The following is a 25258-nucleotide window of genomic DNA, read 5'->3' on the forward strand; positions in this document are numbered from 1 at the left end:
AAAAAAAAAAAGAGGTTAGAGTGGGAGAGAGCCAAAGCATAAGAGACTGTTAAAAACTGAGAACAAATTGAGGGTTGATGGGGGGTGGGAGGGAGGGCAGGGTGGGAGGGAGGGCAGGGTGGGTGATGGGTATTGAGGAGGGCACCTTTTGGGATGAGCACTGGGTGTTGTATGGAAACCAATTTGACAGTAAATTTCATATATTAAAAAATAAAAAATAAAAGACCACTTAAGCTTTTTCCAAAAAAAAAAAAAAAATAAGATTGAATATTATATAACCATTAAAATCATTTTTGAAGAATATTTAAAAAGCTGGGATAATATTCATAAGAAGTCTTTTAAAAAAACAAATTATGGAATCATCCCATCTCACTTACACACGGAGAGCTGGTAGATTGGTCCTGGTGGCCACTATCTCAACATCCATCTCTCCTCTCTCCTTCCTAACAGAACCACCATTTTGTTAGGTATCCTCTCTTCCTTCCCACACATGTACTTGATGGGACTGATGACTGCCTGGCTGAGGCGAGAGGGGAAAAGCAGGAACCCTGGTTCACGCACAGCAGTCAGCACACAGCACCCCCTGGCGATGCTCACTCTTCCACTCAGGGCCTGGCAAGTCTGGTTCACTCAGGGTAAGGATGGACTTCCATTCTAGGCTGGGGCAGAGTTTGCTCTTTTGGGTGCTCCTACCAATGGCTGATGGCCAGTTGGGTTACAGTGCAAGGAGACCTGATGACTAATAAGAACTGGCCATAGGAGAAAACTGAAGTCCCTGGGTCCCTGATCACATCACTGAGCTGCTGATCATACTGTGTCTACTGCCCACCTCCTCCATAGGTTCTTAGGTATACTACACGTATTGTGAACATCGGACTCAACATAAGGTTTCCCTTACTGGCAGTAAAAATAACCTGATACATTGCACACCGCAGGTAACTCACTGCATGTGTACCATCCTGCCCTTTCCCCCTGTTACAGTGGAAAAAGTATCCCTTTTTTGTCTGACCAATCCCTTTGCCTGTCCTTACCTCTCACTCATTCTGGGGCAGAGTCACTGCCACTCTCCCCCTCCCCCACCTTTTTCTGCCCCAAAAGGATGCTGAATATCTGATGCTAGATGCACACTGCATATGCTTTCCCCAAGCTACCTCATTAATCCCCATAGTTGTAATCTCTCCCTTTACACTGATGCCCTCAAATCTAGGTCCCCACCCCAGATCTCTTTCCTGAACTGCAAAGTACCATACTCTTGAATGTCTAATTGCTGGCTGACTTAGATGTCCCTACAGCACCACACATCATTCTTCTCTACCTCGCCCTCCTCCCATGTTTGCAAACCCAATGGAAAGGAACTGTCACCCACTGTCCAGGTATTCGAATTAGAAATGCATGCTTCCTCACTGATCTGTCCCTCTTGTTCTCTACCATACCCAACCTATGCTGACTTCATGCCATGTCTACATCCTAAATCCCTCTGAAAGGCACCCTTCTCTCCATCTACACTGTTAATGCTCCAGTTCTGGCCACTATCACCTCTTACCTAGGTTACTACACTTTTTAGCACAGTCATTTCAGAAAGGCAAAATCTGAATGTCTCATCCCTTTGCTTGAAAGCCTTTAATGTTTGCCCACTGCGCTTGAATAATCTACACACCTTGAACTGGCCTATGAGACCACAAGGATCTGACCTCTGCTCACCTCTTCAGCCTCGACTCTCTCACTGCCCCCATCCCAACATCTGCCTCTGTGGTTCAGCACTCCACCTGCCAGTGCTGTCTTCAGTTTCTACGAAGTACATACTCCTCTGATCTCTCAACCTTCCCCTTGTCCCCTCTTACCCTCTTAACTGCCATCTATTTGTGCTTTAGCTCTTGAGCTTCTCCAGGGTCTTCCTCTTTCCCTCCAGATAGGTTAAGGATCCTTCTGTGGTATATCCACACTAGACAGGACCCCATACTAACCCTACCGTGACACATATCACTCTTATTGTAAATGTGTATTAGATCTTTCCTAAGCTCCTTGAGGGTAGGAATGGCCTCTTCTTCAAATGATCTCAATGCCCAGACCACAGGAGATAATGTATATTGGCCTTTTAAAATGAAAACATTTTCTTAAATGTTGTTAGAAAATATACTGAAATGTTAAAAGAGATGATTTCTGAGTTAGGGAATCATGTAATTTTTATTTTCTTGCTACAGCTCAGTAAATAATTCCTGACCTTAAAAAAATTTTTTGTAGGTTACTCAGAATAAATCACACAGTGCTTGATGTATTAAAAATAATCTTCTGCACAACTCAAAAATACCTAATAGAAAACAAGCCATAACCGAAATGAGGCTTACCCTTATATTCCAATGTGACAAAATGCCTCCACCCACTTCTAAATCCTCTCACCCTTCAGCTACAGTCACTGTCTCTGCCCCTCTGCTCCATATTAAGGTCTCAAGAAGTCAGAGGCTACAACAGACTGACACTTCTCACTGAATTCCCAAGCGAGAATCTGCTCCTCACTAAGGGCAGGTCCCATGCAGGACCTCAAGCTCCCTGGGGAGGGCATGACTTTGCTCTGGCCTCTTCCATGGCTACATTCCTTTCTAAAAGGATTAAATGCACCAGCTTCTTTACATCCTCCAAGGGGAACAAGAGTTATCATCAATATGCACTTAGCAGGGATTAGGAAACAACCAACCAAAACCTCTTTAAAATATTCACAAACTCACTTTCAAGTAAGCATGAATATACATACACACTGTATTCAGTTATACAGCATTTTTTCTTTTTATCACATGCTTTCTGCAAACGGCTACATTGATGACTCACACTTTGTCATTTAAGGCCAATATTTTATTCTAGCTAATCATCTACCTGGCATTACTATACCCTTTAATTTCTGCCATTTTCCCTCTATTAGAAGACTATGAAGATTTTCACACTGAGTGGAAATCTAGGAACAGACCTAGATTGTTCCTGAACCACAGAAGGGTCAATCAAATCCATTAACAGTCACATCAACTGAATCACCCTTTTCCAATCCTCAATACCAGTGAGATGAGCATAAGAAAAGGCTAAATGTACTAGAATGATTAGCATCAATTACCAAACTGGCTAAAATTTCTTTCATCTTTGATTATCATTGATTATCTAATGAGTTTAGGACAAGGCAATAGCTCCAACAGTCAAATACTTCAACCTGCAGGATGGAAATCTGCTATACATTGGTTAGAACTTACCAGGAATTACAAAGTAAAATATTTACCTTTGGAAGTTCATTAATTTTTTCAGACCACTTATTGGTAACCAGAAAATTACTAAATGATATCCAAGACTCTATTAACTGAAGTTTGAAAGGTAAGTAAGTTATTTTCTCTCCATCATGAAATTCAGGGGGCCTATCATTATAACAGGAACAGCCCCGGGAAGAGAAGGTAGTACATATACATGATGATCTGGGATAGATTTTTACAGCTGCATGTAATAAGCTACTCCCTCTTTTAAAACCAAACACACATGCAAAATACATTAAAAAACAAAACCAAAAGAACTTCTTTACCATCAAGCTTCTTCTTGGCATCCCAGAGATTTACACTGTTATAATGATCATGGACCATAAAATTGCAACACGAAGACCATCTCAGGTCAGGGCCCCAAGTCTACAGCTTGCAGGGGTTCAGAGAAAATGTAAATAGCCAAGGAAGCAATGTCAGCTCATGCAGAACTTCATGTGACCATTTGTCTATTTTTCTTTAGGACATAAGCACAAAGAAGAACTCCAAGTTCATCTAGTTACAGAGGTGGACATGTTATAAACTTGTCAGGAAAATGTGATACAATTTGGTCTGGCACATGGAAGTGGAGGGGACCGAGCTCCCCAGTACACCTCTATTCATAAAGGGCCCGGTGGTTTGGGTGATACACAACTGCATCCTGGGAAGCCACTTCTACCAATGCTATTTTAATAAAGACAATCTGGGCTACAGTCCAGCATGCCACACTATTTCATTATGAAACAGAGGATATGGGCATTGATGGTTAAGTGATTACAGCTGCTGCTCACTGTTAACCCTGATTTCCCTCCTCGTCGGACTGCCACCACTCCAGAGAGCAAGTTTTAATTTTTAGATCAAAACTACACTGCAGGGATGACCTGAGTTTTCCTAGGCCCAGCATATCAGACTCTACACAAGTTTCATGATAATAGAAAGGAAAGGAAAGATAAGAGATGGGAAATAAGAAAACCCCAGATATCATTTAAGGAGAGAAGGACAGTCTTAGAAACCATCGGGGGCAGCTTGGAGCATTCCAGTTATCCAAAAAGAAAGAAAGAAACAAACAAAAAAACACCCATGTAGACATGCAGAGCCAAGCCAATCAAAGCGCTTATTTAGAACACAGAAAGCACTTTTTAAAATGCTAAACTGACACTCACAGAGAAGAAAACACACTAACTGTTCATTTTCAACTATGATTTTTCCCTCGGGCTGGAATCTTTTCACCTTTCCAAGCAAAATATGTAATAGAATTCTAATATTTGAAGCAAAACCTCTGCTTCGGTATAACCTCCATGTAATAACAAAATATTTAGTATTTTTAAATCTCCAAATGTTTTTTCCCTTTCTTATGTCATATAAATATTCCTAAAATATTCTAAAACTTTAAGTAACACTCATGAGAAGGCTGATCTGTTAAATTAATGGAAGAGTAACGAAGAAAAATAAAGCACTACTGAAGATTAAAAAAAAAAAAAAAAGTTCTTTACTCAATAGTGTATGGTTTGCATTTGGCTCCCTACTAAACATTTCTCTGGGGATAAACCAGAGTGCAGGACAGGAACTTTCTGCAGTTGCTGACTTCAAGCACATTGACACTATGTTAAAGGTATCTCCAAACCCTATTTAGTAAATGTCTGAGGTTTCTACAACATAACCATTTGGTAGATATCTTGCTATTGTTACCCATTAGATAAACCTATTCAAATACAAGGAGCTCTCAGATTATTTGGGTTCAAGAATAAATACCCCACATGATTTACCTACTATTAGTTTTACCAATACTGATTTACATAGAGCCAATTTATAGCTTCAATACGGAAATAAATGCTCACTGTATTTCAAGATAAAATACTTCAATCCCAACACACTGAACTGATAGTTTAAATGCTTATTCTTTCAGAATACCAAAGCTTTAATAGTTCATTTCAATTCCTAAAGAAAATAAAGATTGCAATCTAAACATAATTTTCTATCATTTTAGGCAGTCATTTAGGCTTTGGCTTTAGAATTGATATAAAAATCTTAAAGATTAGGAGAGGGAGAAGAAAGCAGTGAGCAGACAAGTAATTTCATGTAAAAAAAAAAAAAAAAAGCACTATCTATAAATGCTATCGAGCATACTGATTATAAAAGAAATTCGGGAGAATGGCTTCTCCAAAGCTCCAACCTTCCCCATGAATAGACTTTGCACTTACTGTAATGCTCACCTGGTCTCCTGCCAGAACAAAATATTTTAATGTAAAATTTAATAAATGGAACTAAAGGTTATTATGCCCAATTTAAAATTCCATATTGTGTAAACTATCGATATTAACATAATTGAGTTTGTAAACAATCCATTTGTAGAAGCTAACCTTAGACACTGTATTGACCCAAAATATCTAGTGGGGCTCATCTGCAAAATGAAGCATCAATGCCTGGAATTCATTAAAAGTGTTACATGTTTAATTTCTCCTGCCCTACAGCTCCATTGTCTCGTAAAAATTTTCCTTTGATGTCCCCCACTAAAAGAATTAAAGGAATATTGTAATTGAAATGTCATCAATAATTCACAAGACCCTCCTCCACAGCAATACATCTGATGAAATATTAATTGAGCTCCACAGACTGACAGTCTGCAGAGGAGCACTTGCCTGTAATTTGAACCACGAGTCCTGATCTTGCTGTAGCTCAGACCTGCCAAGAAGGCAATTATCTGGATGGTCTTGCCCAATCCCATTTCATCTCCCAGAATTCCTCCTGCCTGCTGGCAGTGCAATTCCCACAGCCACCTAACACCTGTCTGCTGGTACCTACAACAACAAACACCAACAAGAAAGAGAAAATGGCAAATGGTGGATAATACAGATCATAACAGAAAGTACTCATGAATTAATCATTTGACTAGGTTCTAGTACCAGTCAGAGAAACATGCCGGATGTGTGTTTTACATGAGTATTATATTTATAAGGTCATACATTTTTGATTACCTAGGCATAAAATCACAAATTTTTCTTTATAGAACACATTAACACATTTCTAATTAAACTGATAGATGAGGTAATTAGGGACTATTTCATTTCTTTTTCAACATTAGAAATAGCTTAGTAAACAAGCAAAAATTTATTGTCTTTTATTCAATATCTTTCTGGAAAAAAATCTCACATATCTTTAGTTATATAAAGTTCCAATAATTTGTCTATGAAAAAGAGGCATTAACATTTACGTTTTCTATCTCAGCAGCATCAAAAAGCAAGACAGAACACCACAATTTACAGCATATACTGTTGAAAAGTCACTTGACAATTACATTATCTTTTTATAGGAAAATTTTAATTGAATTTTGAGGCCATAAACAAGTCTGAATAAAAGGGCTGCTCACAAAATTAGTACATGACAGATGATTCTGTCATATTATTAGCAGATGCAAAAAAAGAACAGTTTAAAGACAATACAAAAAATCTTTTTAATATTTTAAAGCAGAATTTGATTCAGGGAGTTTATCATAAATACAAAAAGATCAGAGCTATTAAAATTTTAATTTTTTTAATGTTTATTTTTTTTTGAGAGAGAAAGAGTGTGAGTGGGGGAGGAGCAGAGAGAGGGAGACACAGAATCCAAAGCAGGGTCCAGACTCTGAGCTGTCAGCACAGAGCCTGACGCGGGGCTCAAACCCACGACCGCGAGATCATGACCTGAGCCAAAGTCAGATGCTTAACCGACTGAGCTGCCCAGGCGCCCCCAGAGCTATTAAAATTTTAAATAAGGAGTACAAAACAAAAAGAAATAATATGTTCCCCTCTAAAAAAAAAAAAAAAGAAAAAAAAAGTTGGTATTTTCCTTTCTCCACTAAAGGCATAATTTAAATCTAAAAATGAAGCTTAAAAAAAGGAATAATGCAAGAGGCATTTTTGAGAGTGAAGGAAAGACAATATCATGGAATGGTATGAAAATTACCAAGTTTAAAAAAAAAAAAAATCTAAGGCAAAAAACACTTACAGGACAATAAAATCTACAGTTTTTTCTTTTTTTTTTTCCCAAAGAAAATACCAAGGCTTATGAGTGCTCCACCCCATCACAGTTTGGGGGCAGCTGGGTGGCCACTGGTTAAGCGTCTGATTCTTGATTTTGGTTTAGGTCATGATCTCCCAGTGGTTGGTGAGATCAATCCCCATGTCAGGCTCTGCACTGTCAGCAAAGAGCCTGCTTAGGATTCTCTGTCCTTCTCTCTCTGCCCCTCCCATGCTTTTGCGCACATGCACATGCTCTCTCGCTCTCTCTCTCTCAAAATAAATAAACTTAAGAAAGAAACAATACAGGTGGTTTTCTTGTTGGTTTACTGGGTCAATATTTAGTCTAGTATGTGATCTGTCTACCTAGAACCTCTCTGTGAACTCCAGTCCTTGCTGAACCACTCTTATCTAATCTCTTCTTAATTATATGTTATAATTTCCCCCCAATAGTTTGCAAATCAATTCCAAAAGTGTAACTCTAGCTGTTGCCGTTACTATCATATTAGGAAAACTTTGAATAAGAATGCTGCTGCTCATTAAGTTTGTTAATATATACACTGATTATGTCCCCTGAAGAAGAGGATTAAAAATCAAAACATAGTAAAGTCTAGTATGGATAAAAGAACTTTAGATCCAGGAAGAAGGACAAGTTCTATTAACACACGGTATGTACAGAGAATGATGGCTACCAACTCCTTTAGAAGCCAACTGCTGGGGAGGCAGCTGGCCAGGTGGTTTGGATATAGCCCCACAACCATCCTGCATAAAGATGATCAACCCATTTTATAGTTAGGAAATGAAAGCACAGAGGTTAAATAACTTGCCAAAAGTCACACCGCTGGGAAAAAAAAAATGAGCAAGCCAGAATTGAAATCCAGAACCTCTCCTTCCAAAGTGACTCCACTTAGGAGATAATCTTGACCAGCAGTTCTCAATGGGGAGTTATTTGGTTACCTAGGGGACATTTGGTAATCCCTGGAGTCATTTCTGGCTGTTAAAATTAGTAAAGCATAATTGTCATCTAGTGGGTTGAGTCCAAAGATGCTGTTCAACATCCTACAATGCACAGAATAATTCTTACAACAAAGAATTATTCTGCCCCAAATGCTCAGGATGAGAAACACTGATCTAGGCTAAAAGCTGCTGTGAACCAGTTACACTGGACCAATTTCAGCTGTGGATAAAGATGTGGTGCAGGGGTGCTGGGGTGCCTCAGTTGGTTAAGCTTCCAACTCTTCATTTCAGCTCAGGTCATGATCTCATGGCTGTGGGGTCAAGCCCCATGTCGGGCTCTGTGCTGAGCAGGGAGCCTGCCTGGTCTTCTCTCTCTCCCCTTCTCTGCTCTCTCTCTCTCAAAATAGAAAAAAAAAAAAAGATGTAGTTCAAAAAACTCCCCCAAAAAACTGATGTACGATCAGAATCACTAAATACTAACAAACCTCCTTTTTCTGAGGTGCAGAACAACTATGAGACCAGCTCCTCCAGGCAGAGCAGGGACTCAATCTCCCAATGATCATTCTAGTGTTTCACTTTTAAACTACACGGCCTCCCTCCAATAAGGGTGCAACACCTCTCTTCGTTTGGGGCCAATCAACTTAAGGCAGGAAAAATCTAGAGGAGCACTTGAGAAGTCATCAAAGGAATAAAAAGTGGCAACTGGCATGGTATCCCAAGGGGGGTTTGGGAGGGCATTAAGGCAGCTGCATCCTATGTGACCCAGGATAGGCAGTAATAGCGTGCCCGGTGTTTCCTCACCTCCAAATGTAATCTCCAAGGGTACCTGAATAACATATGATTATGTGTTTATAAAATGAGGGGCGCCTGGGTGGCGCAGTCGGTTAAGCGTCCGACTTCAGCCAGGTCACGATCTCGCGGTCCGTGAGTTCGAGCCCCGCGTCAGGCTCTGGGCTGATGGCTCGGAGCCTGGAGCCTGTTTCCGATTCTGTGTCTCCCTCTCTCTCTGCCCCTCCCCCGTTCATGCTCTGTCTCTCTCTGTCCCAAAAATAAATAAAAAACGTTGAAAAAAAAATTAAAAAAAAAAAAAAATGAATTACACTAAAGAAATGGTTTAAGGAAAAGTCTCCATTAGGCGGCCCTGTAAGTCATATCACGACTTTCTACAAAGGCTCTCAGACTGCACCCGCATATGCTGGCTGAGGCGTCAGGGGCCCTGGGTTCTGGTTTCGGCAGCACCACTGACAGACTAAGGTTCTGTTGCTTTCATTTCCTAATAAAAACTGTAAACAATTACACACTTCAAATGAAAGCAAGTTAACAGAATTCCGTTTCAGAACCTTTAAAAAGCATATAAAATTACTCCTTCAGAAAAAGTTAAAGATTTTTTACAGGCTATTATAAAATAGTAAAAAATGACTATACTGTGCTTCCCCCATGAGACTGAAGTATCACCAAATAACCACAAATAATTGGTTTTTCTTGGCACTGTCACACTAACCCAAGACTGCATTTGCTAGTGTGGCTAAAAGTCAGGTCAGAAGACTGAAGTTTGTCATTTGATTGCTACATTATACAGATGAATGCATTTGCTGGGCAAATTTTCAAAACAGAATTTTAAAAGTTAAACACGATCTTGCAGAAAATAGCACTTAAATAGATAATTGTACCTTCTGACTCCCTTGTGTACAACTATACCCTGTTAATTTAATTCCACAGAGGGCGGTAAATACAGCAAAAATATATCTACAGCTTAAAATTAAACTGGCCTGGCTAAAACTTAATCATCAAAGAAAAATGGAGACACATCAATCCTATTAATTTTTCTCATACAGCAGAAGAAAAGGAACAGAAGTTTAATAACACTTATGAAATATTTAAAAACCTGTTTTTGAGAAATGAACACAAAATACTTTCCAGAAATGTGCAATTAAGACTAATTAAAACAGGGGCGTCTGGGTGGCTCAGTCAGTTAAGTGCCCGACTCTTGGTTTTGGCTCAGGTCATAATCTCACGGTTCGTGAGATCAAGCCCCACATCAGGCTCTGCGCTAATGGTGCAGAGCCTGCTTGGGGTTCTCTCTCTCTCCAATCTCTCTGCCCCTACCCCACTTGCTCTCTCTGTCAAAAATAAACAAACATAAACAATTTTTTTTCTTAAAAAGACTAAAACAAACAAGCAAACGTACTTACATTAACTACTATAGGGTTAATAGTCAATACCCTGAATCCTATATGCTCCTAGTAATCAAAGTTTGGTTCGACTGTGAAATTTCCTTAACAGAAAATCTCACACTTTCACAAAAATGCACTCAACTTGACTCTTGAGCATATTTGCCAACTCACTTACTACATGTGTAGAAGCATCCTTCTTTGTTAAATCAATTTAATTTATAATCTGGGTATTCCTTTTGCTTGTACAACACTGATACTATTTGGCCTGTTCCTTAAGAAGCAATCACTTTAGAGCCGACAAAAAGAGAGTTGTCAATAAATGCTGTCTTTATGAACCCTTCCATAGTTAATTTTCATGTGGGAGAAGCAATAAACAAAGAAGCCACCTCTCTGGGCTATAAAATGATTCATCTGCAAAAATTACTAGGGAGATTCCGGACTAAATTTCCACATAGGTCTTCTTCTGTCCAGTTAGGACAACCCAACCAAGACACTTCACATTTTCAGGATTTCAGCTTTCCTATACATTAGTGGGATAAAGTAATTACTCCCAACTCCTTCTGCCCACCCTCTCCTCATAGAGATAAAAACTGAAACTATAATATAAGACCTCTGAGAGAAAAGATAAAAAGCATGTTATTTTTCAATAGAGATCTTGCACAAGTTTTCAATAGAGATTGTCTATTTTCAATAGAGATCTTGCACGGTTGACAGGTGAATCTATGAAGGAGATTAAACATAACTGTCTCAAAGAAATTAAGTTCACATCCTGCACCCAACTACCAAGTGATGCTACTAGACAGAAAGCTATTTAATGGTTTAACTTCCTCTATGCATTGAAGAAGCCTTCCTAAATTATCTTGTTAAGTAAATCCCAGGAGTGATGAGACTGAAAATGTGCCTCAGTATTTACATTCATCATAAGAGACTGGCCCAGGCCAGGTAGGCTACAGGCACACATCTACCACACAGCTCCCAGTTATCTGGAACACTTGGCCACTTCACACATGAAACATAGTCTCACATAGCAACTTAATGCTAAAGGTGTTTGCCTATACCTTCTCTTTTGACATTAGAACAACATCTGCATAAAATATTTAGATGCACATTTGGTCAGCTCAGAAGTATTCTACCCTTAGGTACAATATAAAACACTTAGATACTACTCTCAATAGTTTTTTATTTCTACACAGAAGTAAAAAAACAAAACCAAAAAAAACCACACCCCAATATTGATTTTAATATACATCTCTTCTTACTTAATCTGACTTAAGAAATTAGAGATTTGGTCCCTTAAATTTACTAAGAACAAAAAAATAATCTGATGGCGATGGCTTTTAAATGTGTTGCTTCTAGGCTGCAGAGACAGGTCCACATAGACTCAGCAGCTTACAAACATGCCCAATGTGAACATTAGTCAATTTATTATCATCTACTTTTAATGAGCAGCACGTGGCTAAAATTTCATTTGATGGTATCCGTATCTGCAATACATTGTTGCAAGTACCTTAAGGGTCCACAGGTAACTACTGTGTAATTCCTGAAATATTAATTTGTACACAATGGCTTGATGACAGACAAAGGAAAGAACACACAGCACATACTTAAAAAGCTTTCTGAACAGAAAACCTGGGATTTTAAAATCGTCAAACTCGGCATCGCTCTCCTCAGAATCGCCTTCAAGCTTCAGGCACTTCTCTTTGTCCCGCAGCCTCAGCTTATTCCATCTCCTACCATGAAAATAAAAATCATATTTCCATTATTTTGGTTGCATGATTAGAATATAGTTCTAGATAATGCACAAGAAAAAGAAGAAAATTAGAATGGTCTTTTAGCTTTCTACTACCATCATTATCCAAAACACTGATACTCAAAAAAAAAAAAAAAAAAATTCTCTTTTCCTTCTTTCTCAATTCAATTCTTATTTGAATTATTACAGCTGCTTTAGAAATATTTCTGGAAGGTCCCATTTCATTATCAAAACTACTTGTTCCTCTCCTGGCATACCCTAAAGGGAAATTTCTATGCTAGTTCCTAAGATATATGAACTTAATTCTAGAAAAGACTCAGTGAAAATTTCAATATAACTATCTCCAAAATGACAGTATAACAAAAAATAGATTTTGTTTATAATCACTATTTCTGTGCCAAAGGTATGATAGCCATAGCATAAAACAGCATAGTATCTTGAACATAAAGCAAATTTTTGGTCAAAACTGCTATATATCAGATTAACATATGAGGGGGCATCAGAAGTATCAAAGGACTGACAATTAACTTAGAAAAAATGTTTCCACTAAATAAAATCTAAGTTATAAATTTAGTAATAAGATGCTTTTAAGATATAAGATGAATTGTTACTCAAAAACTAAAAATAGAACTACCCTACGACCCAGCAATTGCACTACTAGGCATTTATCCAAGGGATACAGGTGTGCTGTTTCAAAGGCACACATGCACCCCCATGTTTACAGCAGCACTATCGACAATAGCCAAAGTATGGAAAGAGCCCAAATGTCCATCGATGGATGAATGGATGAAGAAGATGTGGTATATATACACAATGGAGTATTACTCGGCAATCAAAAAGAATGAAATCTTGCCATTTGCAGCTACGTGGGTGGAACTGGAGGGTATTATGCTAACTGAAATTAGCCAGTCAGAGAAAGACAAATATCATATGACTTCACTCATATGAGGACTTTAAGAGACAAAACAGATAAACATAAGGGAAGGGAGACAAAAATAATATAAAACCAGGGAGAGGAACAAATAGAAGAGACTCATAAATACGGAGAACAAACTGAGGGTTGCTGGAGGGGTTGTGGGTGGGGGGATGGGCTAAATGGGTAAGGGGCATTAAGGAATCTACTCCTGAAATCATTGTTTCACTATGTGTTAACTAATTTGGATGTAAATTCTAAAAAATAATAAAATTTAAAAAATAAGATGAGTATTTATATTTCAGAAGGGTGATGCCATGTATGTATAACGAAAAAATGTCAAAAGATCTGAAAGTCTTTTTTTTAAGTGTTTATTTTGAGAGAGGGAGAGAGAGAACACACGCACACGCAGGGCAGGGGCAGAGAGAAAATCCAAGCAGGCTCCACACTGTCAGCGCAGAGCCCAACGCTCAGCTCGATCTCATGCTTCATGAGATCACAACCTAAGCTGAAATCAAGAGCTGGATGCTTAGGGGCGCCTGGGTGGCTCAGTAGGTTGAGCAGCTGACTTCGGTTCAGGTCATTATCTCACGTCTCATGGGTTCAAGTTCCACATGGGGCTCTGTGCTGACAGCTCAGAGTCTGGAGCCTGCTTCAGGTTCTGTGTTTGTCCCTTTCTCAAAAATAAACATTAGAAAAATTAAAAAAAAAAAACAACAAAAAACAGTTGGATGCTCAACCAACTGAGCCACCCAGGCGCCCCTAAAGATCTGAAAGTCTTAACATCAAGACTATTGAGAAAGTGCAGCCATTTAACCAGACTAATTCTGTATCCAAATAACTATGATGAATATTGGTGTCATGAATTAAAAAATATACATACAAACGTCAAAAGCCTCACACTCTACTCACTCTCAAAATAAAAGGATGACCTTGCTCAGCATGCATGCAGCTCACAATGTGAATTTCACAAAATGGTGGGAATAGGATAAAGCAATATAGATAAATGCCTTCAAAGTCAAAAACTCACAGGAAGGGAATGAGAACAGTAACATATATAAGAAGACATTTATCCGCCATCGATTATGGAAGAATGCTGAGAATACGTGAGGAAATGTAAATGAGAAAGTGGAAATAATATCACATATACTGTCCACTCAAATCAATGTTGTGTTCTGTATTAATTAGCACAGGAGGCCAAATACATGAGTGACAGACAATCCCATCCAGGTAGCTGCTGGAGGACCTTCAAGTACATCCTCTGATAAATTCTTGCTTTGTTGAGGATGTTAACTCTTCAAGTAACAAAGGGGCTACCTGAGGTTTAACTGTGATCAATAAGGAAGAACTAGCTGATGATCTGAAACTCCTTCAGGGCACTACAAGTACCAACAAATAAGCACTGTTGGTAATTTCCAGAGAAGAACAGCAAATTTAAGAGGCAACTTATAGCCAAGCCTAATAATGGTCACATAGCCATGAAGTTTAATGTAAAATACTCTTTTTATACAAAAATTGTAATGACCTTTTTGTGCTCTAACTTCTAAAGGCAATCTTTTCCTCTCTTTTTTTCTTCCTTAAAAATTATCTCCATGCAACTGATGAAATGAAGTACCCCTTAGTGGCTATAATCGGCTTTGATCTTCTTCTGAGTTTCCTATTATCTACAAATTTAGTTAAGTGCAATGGTATACAGCACTGGATCTCAACCAGGGGCAATCTGGCCATCCTCCCCCCTACCCCAAGTTACTTTGACAATGTCTAGAGACATATCTGGTCATTACAACTGCTGTGAGGAGTGAGATATACTACTAGCATCTGGCAGGTAGAGGCCAGGTGCGCTACTAAACATTCTGCAATGTACAAGACAGTCCTCCATAACAAAATGTGACCTGTCAAATGTCAATAGTGCCAAGTCTAAATAAAAAACCCTGGTAGATCAGTATACCCACTGTTGGAACTTAGAAACCAAAATGAGGGGTGGTGCCTGGGTGGCTCAGTCAGTTGAGCATCCAACTCTTGGTTTCAGGTTGGGTCATGATCTCACAGTTTATGAGTTCGAGCTCAGCATCAGGCTCTGTGTTGACAGTGTGGAACCTGCTTGGGATTCCCGCTCTCCTTCTCTCTCTCTCTCTCTCTCTGCTCCTCCCCGACTTGCGCAAGTGCACATGCACACCCTCTCCCTCTCTCAAAATAAAGAAATAAACTTTAAAAAAAAAAAGAAATCAAAATAATGTACATACATTTCCCTGTGTATATATTTGGATTCTTGCTACCTACTATGTGAAATTTAGCAAGCAAGCAATTTCACATGAGATATTCCTCAGTATCCAAATTCCTTACTATCAGAACTCAAAAACAAACATCTGCAAAACAAAAGATACTTCTATTTAGTAAACTTATGAATAATACAAAACTCATAAGAATCACAGAAATTACCATACTCACTTAAAAGTACTCCATTTTGCAATTACACAAAGATAACTCATAAGAATCACAAAAATTATATCCACTTAAAAATACTCTACTTTGCAATTACACAAAGATAATTTTACAGGAAGAAAAAGAAAAACACCAGAAGATACTGGTTTCACAAGTTTGGCATAAGGTCACTGAATATTTTACATACAAGAGTATCACATATTTAACTCCACTGATAGATAACAGCTATTTCCTTCAACTCAGCCAGTAAATCTTTGGGGCTGTTAAGCTTCCCACTGCATCACTCTGTGTCAACAGGGTTCAGCTTCCTCCTTCTCCTCCCTCCTAAAATGTACAGGCATCATGTCTCCACAGCACACAGCACCTAGGAAACCACATTAGCCACTACAGAAATTATTGCATTCCAGTACCTTCCGCTTCATAAAGATGAGAAGAGCCAAACATTTATTCAGTTTGGCTAAAGGATGACTAAAGATGGTAGGGAAAAATCATTATTGCCTACAAGTATTTGTACCATTGTGAAGACAAATCGCCCCAGCAGAGTCATCCACACATATTAAAGACAGAAAATACCGGAGTTATAAAACCACATGCATATGCGGCTCAGTCTAAGCGATCCTTCTGTTATATAAAGCAGTAATTCCTCATGGGGCTTGGAGCCAGAACAGACCTCTGACCATCTAACCAGTGCCCACTGAAACAGTGCAGCACCTAGTGCTGATGGACAAGAAGGACCACATGGCAGACTGGGGGCAGGGGGGAGGGGGGTGGTGGAGGAGTATCACATTCACCTGATGCCTTTCCCATCCTAGATGCTATCAAGAGTCTTAAAGTTGCTCTCAACCTGCTTGTCCTGCAACCTGGCAGGCCGTGCGACCTGTCTGGTCAGCAGGTGTAAAGGGATCTCTGTGCTATGAATAAACTGGGTTTAACACACAGAATAACCACAGGCCAAAACACAGAAGTCCGCACCCGGATGGTCTAGAATCAAATCCTGACTGCTATTTATTAGTTCTTTAACCCTCAGCAAGTAACTTCACTTCTTCAGCACCTAAGTCTCCTCAAGTAGGAGATGGGGAGAACAATGGCATCTACTTCCCTAGATTTAGGGAGGATTAAATGAGGTGTCACATGTAAAGCACTTAGCATGAGCCTAGAATGTAAGTGCTTAACAAATGACTACACTATTACACGTAATCATACCTGCTTACTGAAATCCTCACACAAACTCACAATCCTCAGAGCTGTTACTATGTTCACGTACAGAGGAGGAAGTGGAGGCAATATATAACCCAATATAATCCATCTGTGATAAGGTAATGCACCACCAGTGTTTATTAAAAGAATTCAACAAGTATGTGTGAACAAAAACCATGTTTATTAATCAAATGGATGCTCAGAAATTATGAGTACCATGCTCAACATGAGTGAACACACTTACCCATCAGAAGATACCTGCTGGAATACTTCAATTTAAAAATTCTGTAACAGATTTGTAAACAGTAAACTGTCATGAAGTATGGCTGCCTTTTATATGACAGTAACAAAAAAATTGATACAGAAGGACTTAAATTGGTTGGGGATGGGTCAAGATTAAGATCTGGGCTCCAGTGATTTAAAATCTTAAAAATCAGATATGGTCCCAAAACGTCTAAATTCTGTTTCAATAAGTAAGGCAGATAATGGATTTTAAAAGTGGAAGGGGGCAGTAAATAGTCCAATATTTACATCTTTGGAAAAGAAATAACTTTTCCATGTTTTTTATCCTCGCATTTAAAAACATTCCGCACATGTAATAGTCACAGCTGCAGCCACATAAAAGCAAGTGGGCCTGGTGTTCCCTGGCAGGGTTTCTAACTCTTTGCGGGACTGCCACAGTCAGCCTGCTAGCGACTCCACTGGCAGCCACTTAGAAAAGAACCCAGTAATAAACATAAACTTACAATTCCAATCAGATGCAGGCAGAGAAAATGCTCCCTGGCTTTGCTACATTCATGCAAGAATGAGAACCTGGCCCAGGCTGTGGAGCCTGGGGCTGATACCACAATAATGATCTGTCAGAAGCAATTCGGACCCAGGGCCAGGCTCCTGGCAACAAGGCACAGCTAACCAGTTGAACTATACCAGGAACAACACTTCCTCCAGTTGCTAGGGCACCTTGTCAACAGAGCCCTAAGAATACACCTGAGAGCTAGTTGTCACCATTTAAGGTTATTTATTTTCAAAGAATTTCCCGAACACCAAGAATGTTTAAAATATATAAGTGGAAAAACACAGCTAACTGCCATTATGCCATACCTTGCAGTTTCTTCATATCTGTGCTATCTGTATTCCTGTACTGTCCCCAAGCTCCCCCCAAACACATATATCCCCACCCCAGATGGACCATTGAGACCTCTGCCCAAGCCGTGCCTCCAGAGACGCCTTCTTCGATCAGAGTTAGGTGTCCTGTCCTCCAGGTGCCTTCTCAACCCCACAGCACCTTGGACACACCTGGTGTTTCTACTAGAGTACTCACCAAGTGTTCAGCACCACTTGAAAATCGTATCTAATCTTCCCCATTAGACTGGGAGACACCTGAGGCCACAGACTGTTTTAGTCATACTCCTAGAGACCAGTGTAATGCCCACCTAAACACAAATACTCAGTAAATGCTGAATGAATGAATGGGGTTCAGAATTGGGCTGGAAATAAGGAAGACATCACAGACAGAAGCTGGCCTGAAAATGGTCAAAGTGGGTCATTCAAAAATGAGTTCAAGAATTGTCCTATTCTGGGTGCCTGGGTGGCTCTGTCGGTTAAGCATCTGACTTGGCTCAGGTCATGATCTCACAATTCATGAGTTCAAGTCCTGCATCAGGTGAGCTCAAGCCCCGCTTTGGGTAAACACGAACTCCGCTTCGGGTGAGCCCTGCTGCTCTCTCTGCCCTTCATGGGATTCTCTTTTCCTACCTCTCTCTGCCCCTTACTCACTTTGTGCCCTCTTTCTCTGTCTCAGAAAAAAAAAAAAAAAAAAAAAAAAAAAGTCCTGTTCTTTTTAAATTTTTAAATTTTTTTAAGGTTTATTTGGGGGGGAGAGGGAGAGAGAAAGAGAGAAAGAGAGAAAGAGAGAAAGAGAGAGAGAGAGAGAGCAAGGGAGGGGCAGAGAGAGAGGGAGACATAGAATCCGAAGCTGGCAGCACAGACCCGATGTGGGGCTTGAACTCACAAACTCAGGTCATGACCTGAGCCAAAGTCAGACACTTAACTAATGGAGCCACCCAAGCACTCTAGGAATTGTCCTGTTCTATCTCATTTACAGCCTACCTCCTGCTGCATTCCTGCTCTTTCTACATGTATGATGTTAAAGAACTACTCCTAGATACATCCACTGGGTAAACATGAGTAAGATCCACTACAAAGAATGAGGCATGACAAGGACAAAGTCAGAGAAATTCTTGATTGTATAAGGAGGAAAAAAAAAAAAAAAAAGGACAGGAAAGGAAAGGAAACTCCTTTATTAATAAAAATTTTGTAAGTTATTTTCAAGTCCTGAATTGTGTTTTGGGTTTTCCAGTGGATTCACTTTGTAACAACACTGGTTTCTGCACACCAGATCTTGGGAAGAATCAGAAGCCCCAAGTTTGCATCCAAGCTTCCCTATAGGACCAGGTGGAAAAGGGTGGGCAAAAGATTCAACTTTTTAATGAAAGAATTCATCTTCTGAGAAAGGAAAACAAAAAATTTAACTAGCCCTAAACTACAATGACAATACTAGAAAGGAAATAATGTTTTTGATGGTCCCACCATCTTTTTCTTTAATCTACATATGTAATAATCACAGCTGCAACCAAATAAAATGAAGTACGTTATTCACTGGGGAGGTTTTCTAACTCCTACAGTTCCTCAGACTTCGGTGGCAGCCCCTAACGGAGAACCCAGTAAAAAACACAGATTTAAGATACCCACTGAGAAGTGAAAACCAGATGTGGGCAGAGAGCTGCATTTCAGGTCTCTAACTGGCAAGGAGAGGTGTGAACTTTAGAAGCATCATTTAACACCACTGCATTTGTCTCCTCTGCCACAAAATGAATCAAATAAAAGTTTCACACAGCACTAAATGGTAACATATGTACTACACCCTTGGGAAACTACTTTTTTTATATACTACATGCATATCAGATGCTATCTTGCAATTAATTATTGGTAGATTACACACAAAAAAAGTAAAACTGAGAAATTTTTGTTAATTGCAGGTTATATATGAATACAAAATAACTGTTAAAACACCTACTGTAATCTTGGGCAGGCAGGAATTAGGTGTAGCTCCTTAGTCTAGAAGGCCATCACGCTATTCCACCCATACCATCAGCAAAGATTAAGATTATCACAGTCCACTTAGGGAACAATGTCCTGCATATCTAGCACAGCAAGGAGTGTGGAAATCAAGCCTTACAAGGCACAAAAGAATGATCTGGAAAACGGACCTTAGAACAGAGAAACCTGTGAGGAAGCAAAGTGTCATCCTCACCTATCCACACTCAGAAGCAAGGAGCAGGCTGTGAAGTTTGAAGAATGCCCCCTGGGCAGAGGTCTAGTGCCCCCTAGTGCATTCAAAGGAGAAATATTTTTTGATTTCTCCCAAAACAACTACTGACAATGTGCTTATATTTGTACAACTTTTTTATCACTAAGTGGACCTTATCATATTAATAAAAAATGTATAAAAGGGAAAAAAAGCCTAATATCAACAAAACTAAGTATATAATAGCTAATGATCTGGCTATGCATACTAATACCAATTGTTAAACTGCCTTTTACTTTAGAAAGAGGACACCTTTTCATAGATATCATTATTTATAGGCTCTTCATGATTCTCACAGACCTCTTACCAACTTGATGAAATCTTTGTAGTAAATGTTTTACCTGGTGGGCATGCAAATAAGAGCAGCTAATATTTATTGACTGCCTGACATAAGCCTAATATCTTAGACATATTATCTTTTGTAATCCTCATACCATCTGTGAACAAAGTACTGCTATGATCCTCATTTTACAGATGAAAAGATGTACAGAATCTCATGGTTACTAGGTGAGACTCTGGCACTGGACTCCATGGCCTGTGATTTCTAACCCCTATGTCACATATCACCTCCTTGAGTAACAACGACTAGCTCTGGACCAGTTGTGTTTTCAAACTACACATACAAACATCCATATTATGTATATATTTTTTAAACTCAGAGTCAGAAAACAAATACTAAGGAATGACAACAACTAATAGTTACTGATGCTCACCGTGTGCCGGGCACTGTTTTAAGCAATTTACCTGTATTAATTTATTTACTCCTTGCAAACCCTATGAGGCAGATACTATATTTAATCTTTTTCACAGTTAAAGAAAAATAGGGACAGATTAAGTAGCCTGGCCAAGATCACCAACATGAAGATTCAAACTCAGATAATTAACCTCTAGAGTCTACTCCTGTTACATAATCTTGTCTCTCAAATGTATTTTCCAAACTCCCTAAAACCACCTCTTTTCTCATAGTGCAAGCCAAAGAGTCAATAATCGCTTCTTTAATGGCTACACAATGAAAACAACTGTATAAGAGCAAACCAAGTTCTAAAAGTCCAATTCACAGATGTCTCAAAAGATGTCCTTCCCTACCTCAATATTGCACAAAGTGAGTCAAAACTCCCTCTTCACTGCACAGTTGCCAACTTTTTCAACAGTAAAATCAGCTTAGCAATTCTTTTGACTACAAATAATCTAGACTGAGCAAACACATAAGACATATTTAATAAACAGACAAACCAATGAACTGCCTATACCAACCCACAAAAAAAGGCAAAATATACCTATCAATAGGAATTGTCAAACATTAGTAGCTTCAGACCGTATAGTAAGAAAATGAACATGCCTGCTCCAAAACTCCAAGGAAGTCATATATTGAGCTACTTGAAATTCACAAGGGACCTAACTGCTCTGCCTTCATTTTTACACTGCAAGAGCCACCAAGCCTGGAGCACTTCAGACCTGCACTATGAGGGAAAAGTCACACACCATATTGTTAAATCATTCTCAATACAGGGTGAAATTTCAATCTCTGGCTCATTCTGCACTTACTGCAATATCCATGAAAGAAATCTACAACAGAAGCACAATGAGTACAATTTGATTTTTAAAAATATATTCAAGGCACCAAGCTGGGTATTTAATATAGTTTGCATTTCTGTAGTGCAATAGGTTTTCTATTTCAGACAGCTAAGAATCCCTTACAGATTAGTCTAATTTGCTAAATTGAGATACTCAGTGTTTTACTTTTCTTATCTGCCTTTTTATGGTCTATCTGGGTGGACTTAATTGGCACCTCTGAGCAGATGAAATACCCTCAGTTAGCAGTCCAGATCTCACCGAGTAAATTAAGACTGATGCAGACAATTATGCACTGAAACTGGGAATGAGAGGTGTGTGCAGAGCACGAAGCAGAATTAGTCTTCATTTGTGTCTTAGCTTTGTCATTTCAAAGAAGCCAAGATTCTAAGAAAACTCTTTAAGGGAGTAACTTTTCCTTCTGTCTAAAATATAGAATCGGGGGGGGGGGGGGGGGGGGGGGGAAGAACACAGGTTTATTTCTTGAGACATTAACTCCTAGAAACTGATGGTAGTAAGAACAATCTTCAAATCATTATGTTTAGGTTTCTTGAATAAATCTAGATTAAACTTAAAAATTCAGATCTTAGACATCAAATAATTTGGAGATCAAATGCTTTTTACAAAAAGTTATAAGCTCTACAATGTAATTTGGCCTTTCCTACATGTGACCTTCCTGAAAGTGCTAAATCATCATCCAGTGCAAACAAAGATCCAATTGAAGAATAAATGAGAAAATCCCAGTGCAAAGGGAGCCAGCTCTAGGCAAAACAAGACACAGAGGCTCTGTAGGGATAATAAAATGGAGACAGAGCAGCTAGGAGAGGGTTCTAGGAGGCACAGCCTTCAGCAGCATTTCAGGCATGGAATGGGACCCGCAAACAGTGTGGAATTGGTCCCCATCAAGTGAAGGCAGAAACCTGTTGCTGAGGCAACACTCCTCCCAGTCCATCACACCAACCAAGCTGATAGATCACTCCCACCTGACCCAATCCTCCTCGGATCCCTTTCTCTTCTCCAGTCTTCTCCATTTACTGCTGTCTTGGACAAATTATATCAGCTTTCTGGGCTCAGGTTCCTATCTCCTAGGGTTTGTGAGGATTAAACCAAAGAACCCATCTGACACAAAGCACTGCCTAAGTAGTAAGCGTTAGGTGATGCTACCTATAGTTCTCATAGAACCTTTCTTCCAACCCCCACATGCCACCCTTGCTCAAGCCATCAAGGCCTCCAAATTTCCAAATCCAAGAGACTTCTCCAACATTTATCCTACTTGGCTTGACCCCTCTAAGCACCTGAAAATGCTGACAGCCTTTCTCCTCTAGAACTATGCAAGTATACAGCCAAACCCTCCAAACCAGGATCCAAATCGCCTCTGGCCCCAGTAGCTCCAGTGCTTAAGGGGAAGGACAACAGAGATACTGTTTACCCAGATGATTAAGCCTCGCAGTGTTAGAAGGTAATCTGTAAGATTTACATAATATATGGAGTCATTAGCCTTTTCTAACTCAAAGTTAGTCATACAAAACAAAGTAAAAAAAATGGGGCAGAAAAGAAAAATCTTTAAGGTTTAAAGATTTAAATAAATATATTTATTTAAATAAATATTTGTATTTATTAAAAGCCAGTTACAGGGGTGCCTGGGTGGCTCAGTTGTTTAAGCGCCCGACTTCAGCTCAGTTCATGATCTCACGGTTCACGAGTTCAAGCCCCGTGTTGGGCTCTGTGTTGACTCAGAGCCTGGGGCCTACTTCGGATTCTGTCTCCCTCTCTCTCTGCCCCTCCCCCACTTGCACTGTCTCTGTCTGTCTCTTTCTCTCAAAAATAAAATAAACATTAAAAAAAAAGTTACATCAACAGGCATGACTACAGATGCAGGTTACACAAGACCATGAGGCAAATTCTATCCCCATCCACACCATACCTGTCAAGTCTTCTAGACTCCCTACAATCACCCCAAGTCCCCATCCAACTGGTTGAAGTTTTTGGTTTGGTTTCCATTACAGGAAGGGGGAAGCAGCTAAGTGCTGATTCTTAGTGCCACCCTGTGGTCACATCTAGATATTACACATTCCACCAATTCACAAATGCAAGGAAAATGACATTTACAAAACCCTCTCCTGGCTTCAAATCCCAGCTCTACCTCTTAACAGATCATATTGGCAAGTCGATCAATTTGAACAAGGCATGATCAAGTGTTTGAATAGCCTACTATAACTGTAATAAATGAAAGGTACGTATACATAAGATCAAAGCCTAGAATGAAATGTAGACAAATGACATAAAAAAGAGGTGTAAGTAGTTTTATTTTTTTTTTCCATCTTAATACTGTCATAATTTCATTATTTAAAAAAACAAGGAATCATCCAAAGTTCAAGGTGGGGGGTGTGGAAAGCCTTCAAACCATTTGCAGGTAGCCACTCAAATCAGTTTCAGGCTGTGATCTCAGCAGCTTAGCCCAGAGTACCACTAGATGATATATGAGGAGACTCAGGGACCACCTACTGAAAAGTCTGTTACCTTGTTTCACTTACTGAGGTGGAGGTAGAATGGGGGCGGGGTAGGGGGGAGATTTATTGCAGTGGTAATACCAAGCTGACATTGGGCTAGAGTAGAGAAAAAAGCATTACATTTTCAAACCCCAATGTCCTTAACCAACAATTCTCTCCAACTGCATCAAGGGTTTCCTAAATGGGAACATAGTAAGGGCCTGTAATACTGAGGAACGCCACCAACCTCGCCTCAGAATTAGTGGGAGCCCAAAGTACGAGCGCCGCACCCAGCTCCTTCCGCCCCTGACCTGCTGCCTCAGACACTGCAAGCTGAGTCCTGAAGATGCTTTCCAGGTGATTCTGAAGCATATGTTCTGATAAGAAGCAGATGATCTATTTTACACAGCACTTAGCTGAATGAACCGACCTCAAAGTTCCTCTCCAAGCCCTTTCCTATATAAACACAACCCACTTGTGCAGGGTACATAAAAGAGGATTTTAAAGTAACATATACACCTCAGCACTTTCGACAATAGCCAAATCATGGAAAGAGCCTAAATGTCCATCAACTGATGAATGGATAAAGAAGATGTGGTTTATGTACACAATGGAATACTACTTGACAATGAGAAAGAATGAAATCTGGCCATTTGCAGCAACGTGGATGGAACTGGAAGGTATTACGCTAAGTGAAATAAGTCAGTCAGAGGACAGATATCATATGTTTTCACTCATATGTGGATCTTGAGAAACTTAACAGAAGTCCATGAGGGAAGGGAAGGGGAAAAAAATAGTTACAGAGAGGGAGGGAGGCAAACCACAAGAGACTCTTAAATACAGAGGGTGGATAGAGGGGTGGGGGAGAGGGGGAAATGGGTGATGGGCATTGAGGAGGGCACCTGTTGGGATGAGCACTGGGTGTTGTATGTAAGCCAGTTTGACAACAAATTATATTTTTTTAAAAGTAACGTATAAAAACTGAATCTGCCAAAAGCTACCACCTCAAAAAGGAAGAGTATATAAAACCTACTTATACACATTAAGTAATTCCCAAAGTTGACAGTGCATCAGAACGATCTGGAGAAGCTTTTTAAAAATTACGACCTGAAGCCCCAAGCTAGATTTCTTGAATC

The 25258-nt window shown here is 39.5% G+C and overlaps 1 protein-coding gene across 1 annotated transcript in view; it reads right to left on the reverse strand.

Moving 5' to 3' along the window:
* Positions 1 to 25258, reverse strand: part of ERCC6 (ERCC excision repair 6, chromatin remodeling factor) — an 83872-nt gene that overhangs the window by 39482 nt on the left and 19132 nt on the right. Inside the window, exons 6-7 of the mRNA XM_049645354.1 lie at positions 11997 to 12122; positions 5906 to 6064 (exon numbers count right to left, since the gene is read on the reverse strand). Of these exons, the coding sequence (XP_049501311.1) occupies positions 5906 to 6064; positions 11997 to 12122 (285 nt within the window). The remainder of the gene's footprint in view (positions 1 to 5905; positions 6065 to 11996; positions 12123 to 25258) is intronic.

This window comes from Panthera uncia, chromosome D2 (genome assembly GCF_023721935.1).
Source record: "Panthera uncia isolate 11264 chromosome D2, Puncia_PCG_1.0, whole genome shotgun sequence".
Taxonomy (NCBI): domain Eukaryota; kingdom Metazoa; phylum Chordata; class Mammalia; order Carnivora; family Felidae; genus Panthera; species Panthera uncia.